At 44.2% G+C, this 12116-nt stretch overlaps 2 protein-coding genes across 5 annotated transcripts in view; one reads left to right on the forward strand and one right to left on the reverse strand.

Annotated features, from left to right (window-relative positions):
- The window catches only part of acss2 (acyl-CoA synthetase short chain family member 2), a 52196-nt gene extending 47702 nt beyond the window's left edge, over positions 1-4494 (forward strand). For 3 of the 4 annotated variants that reach the window (XM_078419176.1, XM_078419177.1, XM_078419179.1), the window contains 3 exons: positions 1179-1355; positions 3311-3385; positions 3476-4494. In XM_078419176.1, coding sequence (XP_078275302.1) covers positions 1179-1355; positions 3311-3385; positions 3476-3600 — 377 coding nt within the window. In that variant the 3' untranslated portion in view covers positions 3601-4494. The remainder of the gene's footprint in view (positions 1-1178; positions 1356-3310; positions 3386-3475) is intronic. The other variant, XM_078419178.1, reaches the window with a different exon arrangement.
- Positions 4495-5366: 872 nt separating this feature from the next.
- On the reverse strand, positions 5367-7233 carry LOC144604720 (uncharacterized). The gene is made up of 2 exons (XM_078419372.1): positions 7054-7233; positions 5367-5971 (listed from the first exon to the last, which is right to left on the reverse strand). The coding sequence occupies exons 1-2, from the start codon at positions 7182-7184 to the stop codon at positions 5455-5457; spliced, it is 648 nt and encodes a 215-aa protein (XP_078275498.1). The 5' UTR covers positions 7185-7233; the 3' UTR covers positions 5367-5454.
- Between the last annotated feature and the right edge of the window lie 4883 nt (positions 7234-12116).

A 12116-nucleotide genomic window follows, 5' to 3' on the forward strand; every position in this document is an offset into this window, starting at 1 on the left:
GTTGCTTTATTAGGTTAGATCTGCTGCAAGTCCCAGGGTACTGGAGCAGTGTGAAGCCCATCTACACTGTCTAGACCGCAGCGTTCACACGAATGTGGGAAATGTCAACCACGCAACCAGCTATGCAACCTATTTCCTGGAAATTCCTCCAGGGATTCTGTGGAGTAGGCAGCTGCGTCTGTGGTGTAAATACTCAGCGTGGTTTCTGCCAGTCTTCAATGAACAAGAGCTGGCACCTCAGGGAAACTCCCAAGAGAATTTTTGGTCATTGGGACATTAAATTCGAAAAGCTACAGAAATGATGCGTTATGTCATGAGAAGGTTTAGGTTTGTTATTGACACATGTACCGAGGTGCAGTGAAAAAACTGTTTTGAATGCTACCCGACCAGATCCGATAACACGAAACATAAATACAATCAAGTTAAACTCAAGTACAATAGAGCAGATGGGATGGTACAGAGTGCAGAATATAGTTCTCAGCAGTGCAGAGGATCAGTTCAGTAGACAAAGACCAATGTCTGCAATGTAGTTGAGGAGGGTCGGGAGGTTCCAGTACCCCAGTTTCTGATCTGAGTGGACATCATGCAAAACAAAGCGTTTCACTGTACCTCGTCACAGTTGACAATTATAAATTTAAACCCAAACTGATTACTTTTTCTCTGCCGCGTTAACTTCTGTTGGTTTAATTTTTCTCAGTTGTCCACTTTTAAATTCCAATTCAGTGGGAAATGTGTCACCATGCGATGAGTTACCGACATTAGATTAATTCAAAACAAGAATGTTCAATTATGAATATGAAGATCACATTTCGTTTCGAGATGCAACATTGAAACAGCTCCTCTGCCCAAAAAGTCCCCGCCGACCATTGATCCCCCATTGGCACTAGTTCTATGTTATCCCACTTCCTCATCCACTCCCTGCACCCTGGAGACAATTAGCCTATAAACCCACATGACTTTAGGACGTGGGTGGAAACTGGAGCTCCCGGAGGATACCCATGCGGTCATAAGCGGAACGTGCAAACTCCACACAGTCAGTGTCCGAGGTCTGGATTGAATGCAGGTCTGTGGTGCTGTGAGGCAGCGGCTCTACCTGCTGCTCGCTGTGCTGCCTTATTGTGATATTGTTTATAGCCAACACAAGCGTACAAAGTGTTAACTGTTGATGCTGCTTGCAGGGCACCTGCTGAGCACTGCTGAGGTGGAGTCGGCATTAATCGAACACCCTGCCATCGCAGAAGCTGCTGTGGTCAGCCACCCCCACCCTGTGAAAGGAGAGTCCCTTTACTGCTTTGTCACCCTGAGGGATGGACATGAATTTACCGAGACGCTGGTCACTGAACTAAAAAACCAAGGTAAGGACAGTCAATGGAATCAACCTGCAGCAGAGGATACACGCTCCTCTTTCACAGACCATAGAACAGTATAGTGCAGGAGCAGGCCCTTCGGCCCACAATGTCTGTGCCGAACACGATGCCAAGTTAAAACTAATCTCCTCTGCCTGCACGTAGTTCAATTCCCTACAACCCCTGCATAGCCATGTGCCTATCCAAAAGTCTCTTAAACGCCACTATCGTATCTGCCTCCACTGGCAGCGTGTTCCAGGCACCACCACCATTCTGTGTGTAAAAAAAAAACTAGTCCCGCACTAGTCTCCTTTAAATGTTGCTCCCCTCACCTTGACAATGCCCTCTAGACTTTGATATTTACACTCTGCCGTATCTATGCCTCTCTTAACTCTACAAACGTATCTTGGGTCTCAACCCCCAACGCTCCAGAGAAAACAATCAAAGGCAGTCCAGCCTCTCCTTGTGCCTAATGCCCTCGAATCCGGGTAGCATTATGGGTTGTCTCTTCTGCACCCTCTCCAAAGCCTCCACATTCTTCCAGTTGTGGTGTGAGGGCAGGCAGTACTCCATTCACAAGGTCAAACCCACACAGGTTACCGTTCACGTTAAAAAAATCCCAGACATTAACAGAGCTTGTATATATTTATTTCCAATTGCCTGTTCTTCCCTGGACCGCACTTGGATTTTCACCGTCCCCCTGTTTCCTCACGCTTCACAGTTCACACCCCTTCTATCCATATCTCACATCTTCTGCAACATGGACTTTTCAGGTTGGGATCCCTCCTTCGTCCATCCGGTCCCTTTCCATTCCCTCCACAGATAGCCCTACTGCACGGAGACAGGCCCACCTAGCCCATGCCGACCAAGATGCCCCATCTATGCTAGTCCCAGCTGCCTGCATTTGGCCCATGTCCCTCTCAACCTTTCCACTCCCTGAACTTGTCCAAATGTCTTTTAAATGTGGTTCTAGTGTCTGCCTCAACTGGCAGCCTGTTCCATATACCCACCAGCCTCTGAGTGAAAAAGTTCCCCCTGGGGTTCCTGTTAAATTTTTCTCCTCTCATCTTAAACTATTGTCCTCTGGTTCTTGACCAGTAATAGTGAATTTACTCTATCAATTCCCCTCGTGATCTTATGTACCTCCATAAGATCATCCCTTAGCCTCCTGCATTCCAAGGCTTAAAGGCCTAGGCTGCCTGACCCCTCGGTATATGCAGGCCCACAAGTCCTGGTAGCAGCCTCGTAAATAAAGGCCTAGGCTGCCTAACCCCTCGGTATATGCAGGCCCACAAGTCCTGGTAGCAGCCTCGTAAATATTTGCTGCACTCCTTCCAGCTTAACAACATCCTTCCATCCTACAGCAGGGTGACTAAAACTGACCACAATACTCCCAGTGCGGCCTTGTACAGCCGTAATATAACATTGCAACTTCTGTACTCAATACCCACCCTGATGGATGAAGTCAATGTACTGGAAGCCTTCTTGATCACACTATCTACCTGTTATGCCACTTTCAATAAGCTATGTACGCGCACTCCTAGATTCCTTTGGTCTACAACGCTCCCAGGGTGCTGTTATTCACTGCGATAGGCCCACCCTGGTTTGACTTCCCAAAGTGCAACTTCTCACGTTTATCGGCATTGAACACCATTAACCATTCCTCAGCCCACTTGCCCAACTGATCAAGGTCCTGTGGTAGTTTTTGATAACTCGTTGCTATTTACGATACCACCCACTTTAATGTCATCTGCAAACTTGCTGATCATGCCTTCTGCATTGTCATCCAAATCGTTGATATTAAACCACAAACAGCAATGGGCCCAGCACCGAACCCTGAGGCACCCCACTAATATCTGCCTGACCTGCTGAGTTCCTCCAGCACTGTGTGTTATGCTCAAGATTGCAGCATCTGCAGTTTCTTGTGTCTCAATTTTCATGACATTTTATTTTGAACATTGCAGTTCGAGAAAAAATAAGTCCTATTGCTACTCCTGATTACATACAAAACGCACCGGGATTGCCCAAAACTCGTTCTGGTATGGTATATATTTATAAATATGTTAAATCCATTTATTCATTGTTAAATAAATTAAACTCGCACTAAGGTTTTGATCCTTGTTTTAAAGGTAAAATTATGAGACGTATTCTGAGAAAAATCGCCAGAAATGAGAAGGATCTTGGAGATATATCAACCCTTGCAGATGAATCGGTGATAAACGAACTAGTCAGCAACAGATGTAAAATCACTTAAACAGATTTATGCTTATTCAGTACGCACTGATATGCAGCACTTGTAATTTAATATGTATGTGCGCTTGTGGGGAGGGAAGCAAACCAGATCTATGGGGGAAAAAACTGAGTGTAAAAGACCAGAAGTGATAATTGCATAGATAATGGTGAAAAATAATTGATTTGAGGGATATTTTTTTGCTACATGTATTCATGGGCAACTTCATTAAGCAATACTTTTGCAACAATTCTGATTAGCTTTCATCAACATTTTTAAAAACTCCAATATTTTAAACATTTTATTTGCATTGTGCTGTCTGTATTTTATATTAAAAAAATGTTTTCTTTTGCTTTGAGTGCAGTATAATAATCAAACATTCCAAAGTATTGTAAACGAAGGTTTTTAGAAAATGACCTTTCTGTTCGAATACCGAAACAGATGAGAATATGTATTTTATCTTTGAGTACAAAAAAAAATGTCTTGACTGCATTGTACATTATTTCCTTTCACAGTCCCAGTGATGAGTTACAATTAATTATTTTTTATTGGATTGTTGACCATTTTATGGAAGATCATTTGTAATCTTTTAAAAAAAACAAATATCTTGACAGATGGTGGGGAGGGCATAAAATAGGATTGATTTCTTCAATCCCAGGATTTAGTTCCCATACTACTTGTGGTAATCATGAAATTCCTGTTTTCTTACTGGATATGAATTTGAAACAGATAAACCAACTTTAAGTGGTTCGATTGGATGTGCAGAAAATTAATTATACACCATATTTTACATTGAAGATAGTGTGTATTTATGTTTGCAGATTATATTGTACCTTGCACGAGTCTCTGGCACTGCTTTAACTGATGAATGTGGTAGTAACAAGTATGCTCCAAATAAAATAGTTTTTTTTGTACATGTCCAGTATCTCATTTTATTCTCACAAGACGCAAGGGTAAAAATGCAAAGTCAGCATTTAAAGACTTTCTCTAATTGTCCTTGGGAAAAGCGTTGGAGAGCTTTCAGGGAATTCTTGTGAGTTATTGCTGTGAATTTTGTGGGTTCTATACATGCATTTAAAACCGGTACAAGTTGCTTGTGAAACAAATCAGGCAGATGAAGCCAGCGTCAGAGATTTGTCAGCATTTATTGCCAAGGTCACATTGTAAAGAAAATGTTTAAAATTAATAATTTAATGTCTCTGAAACATGCACATGTGGTGAGTCATTCCTCTACCCCCTCACACCCATCCCTAATATACAATACCGATTAATGCTCTGGTTATTTCAAGATGAAAAAATAATTCAGGAGTACTCTTAGTTCTGTAGTTCAAAGAGTTGAAATGTTCATTCCTCACTATGGAGTCTTGTGTAATGATCAAGTAACAAAGTTCAAAGACCCCAAAAAATATAAATTTCGAACCTCAATTGAAAATCCTTGAACCATTTGCTGTAGTATATAAATTGAGTTGCATTGCCGTTATATATAAAAGGTATTTTTTAATTTTAAATAAATGCAATAAAAAGATTTGCTACTTTCAGAAAAAGACACAGTGCTTGAGTAACTCAACGGGTCAGACAGCAACTCTGGAGAACATGGATAGGTGACGTTTGACAGTGCTGGAGTAACTCATCGGGTCAGGCAGCATCTATGGAGAGCATGGATAGGTGACGTTTGACAGAGTGCTGGAGTAACTCAGCGGGTCAGGCAGCATCTCTGGAGAACATGGATAGGTGATGTTTCGGCTTGACCTGAAAAAAAGTCTCAACCTGAAACATCACCTATCCATGTTCTTCAGAGATGCTGCTTGACCCGCTGAGTTATTCCAGCACTTTGTATAGTTATTTATAAACCAGCATCCGCAGTTCCTTGTTTCTCTCTTAGATACGTTCCCAGGGTTTGAGTTTCCTTGCTAGTTGTGACATTGTAGGCACACTGTTGGTTGACGTGATGTTTAATTTTTGAATGCCTGGGACTTCCTGCCCACTTTGCACCAGATGGAGAACCTGAGGGAAAGACAGGCGGAATCTGTCCCCTTTCGTTCCAGTTATGGTCGCTATATCAGCAAGGTAATTAGCTGCTTTGTTTTGATGTATCTGTTCATTTTGACTGTTTTCAGTAGATTTATAAGCAACTTTGCCTTCTATTTCTTTACTAATCTGAACATGCACCCCGGCATCTGCCATATTAGTTCGCTGAGTTGGGCATGGTTTGTGACTGATGTTAATGGACTCTACTGTAGTTGAATCGCCATTTTCCTCTGGAAACTCTGAGGTTTGTCTGAGCAGCTTCCCGAAAGCATTTGTCATTTCTTCTGTTGTGAAGTTGCTACTCTGATCAGCGATCTGTGAGGAAAGCCACCTTTTGTAGTCTCCAAGGTCAATGGGTTCGACAAACCTAGAAAGAATTGTGGAAAGAGATTTTCATACGTACTCCGCAAAAAATATTACCTAAGTAAACCAAAGTAACAGTTGAATGTATTATCTTCTAAATAAAAGTGGAAGGGTGAACTAAAATTGAAGTTTGAAGAACTGGAAATTGAAGATCTAAAATTGAAATTGAAGTAAAGTTGAAATATTTCTACAATTCTACCTTTTCATTGTCTCGGGAGAAAACTGCATGACAGTAAATTTTAGGATTAAGAGAACACTTAACATTCCCCTTGATCACATTGCTTTGCAGATGCCAATCCTCAGTGATATCTAAGGATGTGAGTTTATAATCCCATAACTAAGCCATATAGTCCCAGAGTAGTTCCCCACTGACTGACGATATGCCCTGAAGAAACCTGCCACTAGAATTGTGTCTCCCATTAGCTCTGGCTACTTGATTCAGTTACACTAAACATTATTCCCTTTATTCTGAATCTGTACGCTGTGGAGGGCTTGATTGTAAGTAGGCATGTGAAGTCTTTCCGCTGCCTGGATGGTAGATAACAAGCTATTCACTGTACCTCGATACGTGACAATACACTAAACTCTATGGTTCAAACTGAAGATAGACACAAAGTGCTGGAGTAACTCAGCGGGACAGGCAGCATCTCTGGAGAGAAGGAATGGGTGACTTTTCAGGTGTAGGCCCTTCTTCAGACTGAACTGAAATGTCTCCCATTCCTTTTCTCCTTAGATGCTGCCTGACCCGCTGAGTTACTCCAGCATTTTGTGTATCTTGTTTCTATCCTGTGTTTCTAAACTAAACCAAGCAGTTAACAATAAACCAGTGGCTGCCGCAACTTTGGTCGAGGTGTTCCTTACTTGGCCCACATGAGCCATCCACATGTCAATAGACATGTGGACCTTGCTACGTCACGGCCGGGTAGCGAGCAGGTGCGCATGTGCGGGGGTTGGAGTGCCGGCACTAGTGTAACGCGCCGGCAGTCGCCTTATGCGCAGGCGTGCCGGGACCGGCGAGGTACGCAGGCGCAGGGAGTGCCGGGACCGGTGAGGTGCGCAGGCGCGGCCCGGCGCGGCGCCGGTTACCGGGAGTAGTAGCGGATCCTCGTCTCCAGGAGCCGCTCCCCCGATGCCTCTCCGAGCTGCCGCAGGCTGCGCTCAAACACCCGATCGGCCGCGAAGTTGTAGGAGTGGAAACGCCTGCACACCGCCTCCATTTTGCCCGTCCCTCTGCTGGCGGCAGCGCTCCCCTGTGGCCGGGAGGAGTGGGCGTGGCTGCAGCGCCCCTCCCCTTGCGCGCGGGACGAGTGGGCGTGGCTGCAACGCCCCCCCACGCGGCCGGGAGAAGTGGGCGTGGCTGCAGCGCCCCCCTGTGGCCGGGAGGAGTGGGCGTGGCTGCAGCGCCCCCCCCCCCGCGGCCAGGAGGAGAAGCTGTTCCTCAAGCACAGACCTACACACGTGCACCTTTCGCACATGTGCGTCCCCTGCATGGCCAACATTCAATGTCTTCGCCTAACAGCGCTCAAAAGGCACTTGGACATGGATGGGTAAGGGATGCAGAGGGCCTCGTGTGGACGGGGCCGCTTGGGCCGAGAGGCCTGTTTCTTTCAGTGCTGCATGACAATAGACAATAGGTGCAGGAGGAGGCCATTCGGCCCTTCGAGCCAGCACCGCCATTCAATGTGATCATGGCTGATCATTCTCAATCAGTAACCCGTTCCTGCCTTCGCCCCATACCCCCTGACTCCGCTATCCTTAAGAGCTCTATCTAGCTCTCTCTTGAATGACTCTGTAACTCTAATTATACTTGGTAAGTTTAACATGTTTAACCTGTAACGAGCGTTTGATGGCACGGGGCCTGCATTAGCTGGAGTTTAGTGGGTGAGGGGGGACCTCATTGAAGCATACAGAATAGTGAAAGGCGTGGATAGAGAGAGTGGATGTGGAGAGAATGGTTCCACCAGTGGGAGAGCCTTGGACTAGAGTTCACAGCCTCAGAATTAAAGGACGTTCCTTTTGGAAGGTGATGAGAAGGATTTTCATCTGAGTCTGAAGAAGGGTCTCGACCCGAAACGTCACCCATTCCTTCTCTCCTGAGATGCTGCCTGACCCGCTGAGTTAATAATAATAATAATAAATTTTATTTGTCATATGTAGGTCGGCACAGGGTCAACGGTACAATGAAATGTATTTGACAAGACAATGGGTCACCTCAGCAGTAATATTCCAAGGATAAATAAGATTTTAAAAATGACATTAGTAAGGTAAAAAAAACAATATAAAAAATAGGTAAAAAGACAATATTAAAAATAATCAACATATACGATGTGAAATGTGTTTATGAGTTCAGTGGCCTGATGGTAGAAACTGTTCTTAACTCTGGTGGTACGGGCAGCCATACTCCTGTATCGTCTGCCTGCGTGCTGGGTGGCTGTGGTCCTTGATGATGCTGCGTGCCTTCCGCAGGCACCGCCGGTAGAAAATGTCCTGAATGGCCGGGAGACAGTTGTCAGTGATGTGCTGTGCCGTCTTCACCACTCACTGTAGTGATTTGTGGCTGTGGGCAGAACAGTTTCCGTACCAGACTGTAATGCAGCCCGTCAGCAGGCTCTCGATGGTGCATCTGTATGCACCATCGAGTTACTCCAGCATTTTATGATACCTAGGATTTTCTTTAGTCAGAGGGTGGCGAATCTGTGGAATTCTTTGCCACTGAAGGCTGTGGAGGCTAAGTCAATGAATATTTTTAAGGCATAGATAGATATACTTGATAGACACAAAAAAGCTGGAGTAACTCAGGCAGCATCTCTGGAGAGAAGGAATGGGTGACGTTTCGGGTCGAGACCCTTCTTCAGACCTTTCTTGACCTCTTCGGCCCAGGCGGCCGTCATTGGTTGAGCGGGAGCACGTGGCTGGGTGAGGTCACGTGGGGCGCGGGGCGGTGACGTCACCCTTTGTCCCATATTTGGGAGTGAGGAAGTTGGCAACCCTAGGTGCACACTTGGGTGTTTAATTGTCATATGTTCTGGCAACGGAACGATGAAATTCTTACTTGTGTAGTTTAACAGGCCTGTAAGCATGATAACACACAGATAAATATACAATAGCCAATTATACAAAACATTAATAATTAATAATACTAGGTATACAGACTGTAACAGCACAAAACCAATAATCAGTAGGTTATTAAATGCTATAAGCTCCAAATTACAGTGTTAAAGGGCAATGTTTTTGTTTTTGCACTATTATTATTATTTTTGTTATATACTGAACTTTCTTTTTTTTTGTTTATTAAGGTGTTTGTTTACATATGTTTACATATCTGTTGCGATGCAGCAGGTAAGAATTTAATTTTTCTATTTTGGGACATAAGACAGTAAAAACGCTTGACTCTTGACTTGAACCAAAACAAAGGCCATAGTAGATCCTAGTCACAGATGTTTTTGTTTTAGAGATACAGCGTGGAAACACTGAGTCCACTTACACTATCCTACACACACTAGGGACAATATTTACATTTACCAAACCAATTAACCTAGAGACCTGTAGGTCTTTGGAGTGTGGGGGGAAAACCAGAGATCCCGGAGAAAACCCACGCAGGTCACAGGGAGTACGTACAAACTCTGTACACACAACACCCATAATCAGGACCGAACCAAGGTCTCTGGCACTGCAAGGCAGCATCTTTACCGCTGCACCACCTACCATAAACAAACTGAGATGTCAGGTTGTGACTCATTTGCCACCAGGTACCCACCCAGCCTCTGACCTGGTCATTTACTCAGGGATAAATATCAGACAGGATTATTCTCCTATACTTCTTCGTTTTAGTGTAACATCTCAGGCAAAAGAGGTTTTGTTTAATCTCTATATCTCTCTGTCTCTTGAACACTTGTTATCCACAGTACTTGTTTCACTTCTATTTTACCATATATAAACTGTTGTAATGAAAGGATTATTTCACTGGATTGGTAAAAAGTTGTGGAGACATAATCCAGAAAAATGTTTTCACAGGGAACAGCAGATGCTGGTTTACAAACAAAAACCCACAAGGTTCTGGAGTAACTCAGAAGGTCAGGTTCCGGAGAAGGGTCTTGACCCGAAACGTCACCCAGACTCCCTGTGGGAAAAGATGCCACCCACGGAGTCCCACCTGGGGGAGTTTTTGTACCTTGTAACGTCCGTGGCTCCAGGTTCGGCCTCTTCAGCCATCTCAAGACCCACCAGGAGGACAACCACGCTTGTCTTTGAATGATTGCTGATGATGATGATATATTTCTGCATTATAACAGTAAGTGCTGACATCCTCAATCTCCTGCCTTTACAAATAACGAGACATCTAAAATTCCATATTTGAGAGATTAACAGCAGCAGGGGATTGTTGAATATGCTGTCAATTACTGTCACTTTCTACTCCATCTGGCTGGGACAATGTTTGTGATCCACAGATGTTCTATCGTACTCTGTCCAAGTTATTATTCATCTGCAAACTTTGACAATGGCACTTCATGAGGATGTTTTTGTACCTTGTAAAAACTTCCTGATAGAAGTTTACAAAATTATGAGTGACATACATAGATAGGGTGGACAGTCAGAACCTTGTTCCCAGGGGTGGAGATGTCAAAGAGCAGAGAGCATAGCTTTAAGGTGAGAGGGGCAAAGTTTAAAGGAGATGTGCGGGGGAAGTTTTATTTTTCAGGGAATGGTAGGTGCCTGGATCACTGCCGGAGGTAATGGTGGAGGCAGAAGTAATAGTGGCGTTGACGAGACTTCTAGTTGGGCGCATGGATGAGCAAGGAATGGAGATATGGATTATATGCAGGCAGATGAGATTAGTTTAACTTGGTATCTTGTTTGCTACCGACCTTGTGTACAACTGTGCTGCACTTTTCTATGTGTTATGTTCCAAAACTGAAGTTTTGTATTTTAGACAATAGACAATAGGTGCAGGAGGAGGCCATTCGGCCCTTCGAGCCAGCACCGCCATTCAATGTGATCATGGCTGATCATTCTCAATCAGTACCCCGTTCCTGCCTTCTCCCCATACCCCCTGACTCCGCTATCCTTAAGAGCTCTAACTTATTTTAACTTAGTTTGACGTTTATTTATGACCTGTCAGTCTCCTAGCTAATGTAAGATTATCAGCTTGAAGCCTTCAGTCGATGTGCTCAAATGACAGGGTAGTCTGGGAAAAATGCCAAATAATGAGTTTTTAAAATAAATTTGGTTAAATTGTATTAAATCTCACCTCTGTGTGGGTTAATGAAAAATTCAGTGCTTCAGAATGTATTACATGTTAATTAGTCAGTACGTTTTACTTGAAGGTGCGGTAAAATGTCAAGTCATTCGCCATTTTCAAAATTATCCAGTGAAAGCAGTTAATTTCTTGTTTTTAAAGACACGAGAAGTTAGAAGTATTTACATTTGATTCGTACAGGGGGGTTTGGGGAGAAGGCAGGAGAATGGGGTTAGGAGGGAGAGATAAATCAGCCATGATTGAATGGCGGAGTCGACTCGATGGGCCGAATGGCCTAATTCTTCTCCTATTCCTTGTGACCTTGTGACTATATACGTGTTGTGCTGGAGGACAAATTGTTAGAGCACCCAGACCTAGTGGTGACTTCTCATTGAAAGTGCATCATCTTACGGCACAGTGGCGCAGCGGTAGAGTTGCTGCCTTTCAGCGAATGCAGCGCTGGAGTCCCGGGTTCGATCCCGACTACGGGTGCTATCTGTACGGAGTTTTACGTTCTCCCCATGACCTGCATGGGTTTTCTCTGAGATCTTCGGTTTCCTCCCACACTCCAAAGGCGTACAGGTTTGTACGTTCATTGGCTTGGTAAATGTAAAAATTGTCCCTAGTGGGTGTAGGATAGTGTTAATAAATGGGGATCGCTGGTCGACGTGGACCCGGTGGGCCGAAGGGCCTGTTTCCGTGCTGTATCTCTAAACATAAACATAAACATCTCTTCGCTTCCAGGGATATCTGGGGAATTTGAACAAGCAAGTAGATTGTGTGTGCCATGTGTTGGGAGAGAAGACTTTCTTTTGGCATCACTGGAGGATGAGATGCTTTGCCTAGAATGAGTAGCTTGATTTTGAAAGTTATGGAAATATCATCCAGAAAAATGTTTCACAGGGAACAGCAG

Source organism: Rhinoraja longicauda, chromosome 22 (genome assembly GCF_053455715.1).
Source record: "Rhinoraja longicauda isolate Sanriku21f chromosome 22, sRhiLon1.1, whole genome shotgun sequence".
NCBI classification, from domain to species: Eukaryota; Metazoa; Chordata; class Chondrichthyes; order Rajiformes; family Arhynchobatidae; genus Rhinoraja; species Rhinoraja longicauda.

Coding starts and splice junctions, on each gene's coding strand:
- LOC144604720 (XM_078419372.1), bottom strand. CDS start 7,184: ATGGAGGCGGTGTGCAGGCGTTTCCACTCCTACAACTTCGCGGCCGAT. Junction 5,972..7,053: donor AGGATCCGCTACTACTCCCG/GTAACCGGCGCC, acceptor AATTCTTTCTAG/GTTTGTCGAACCCATTGACC.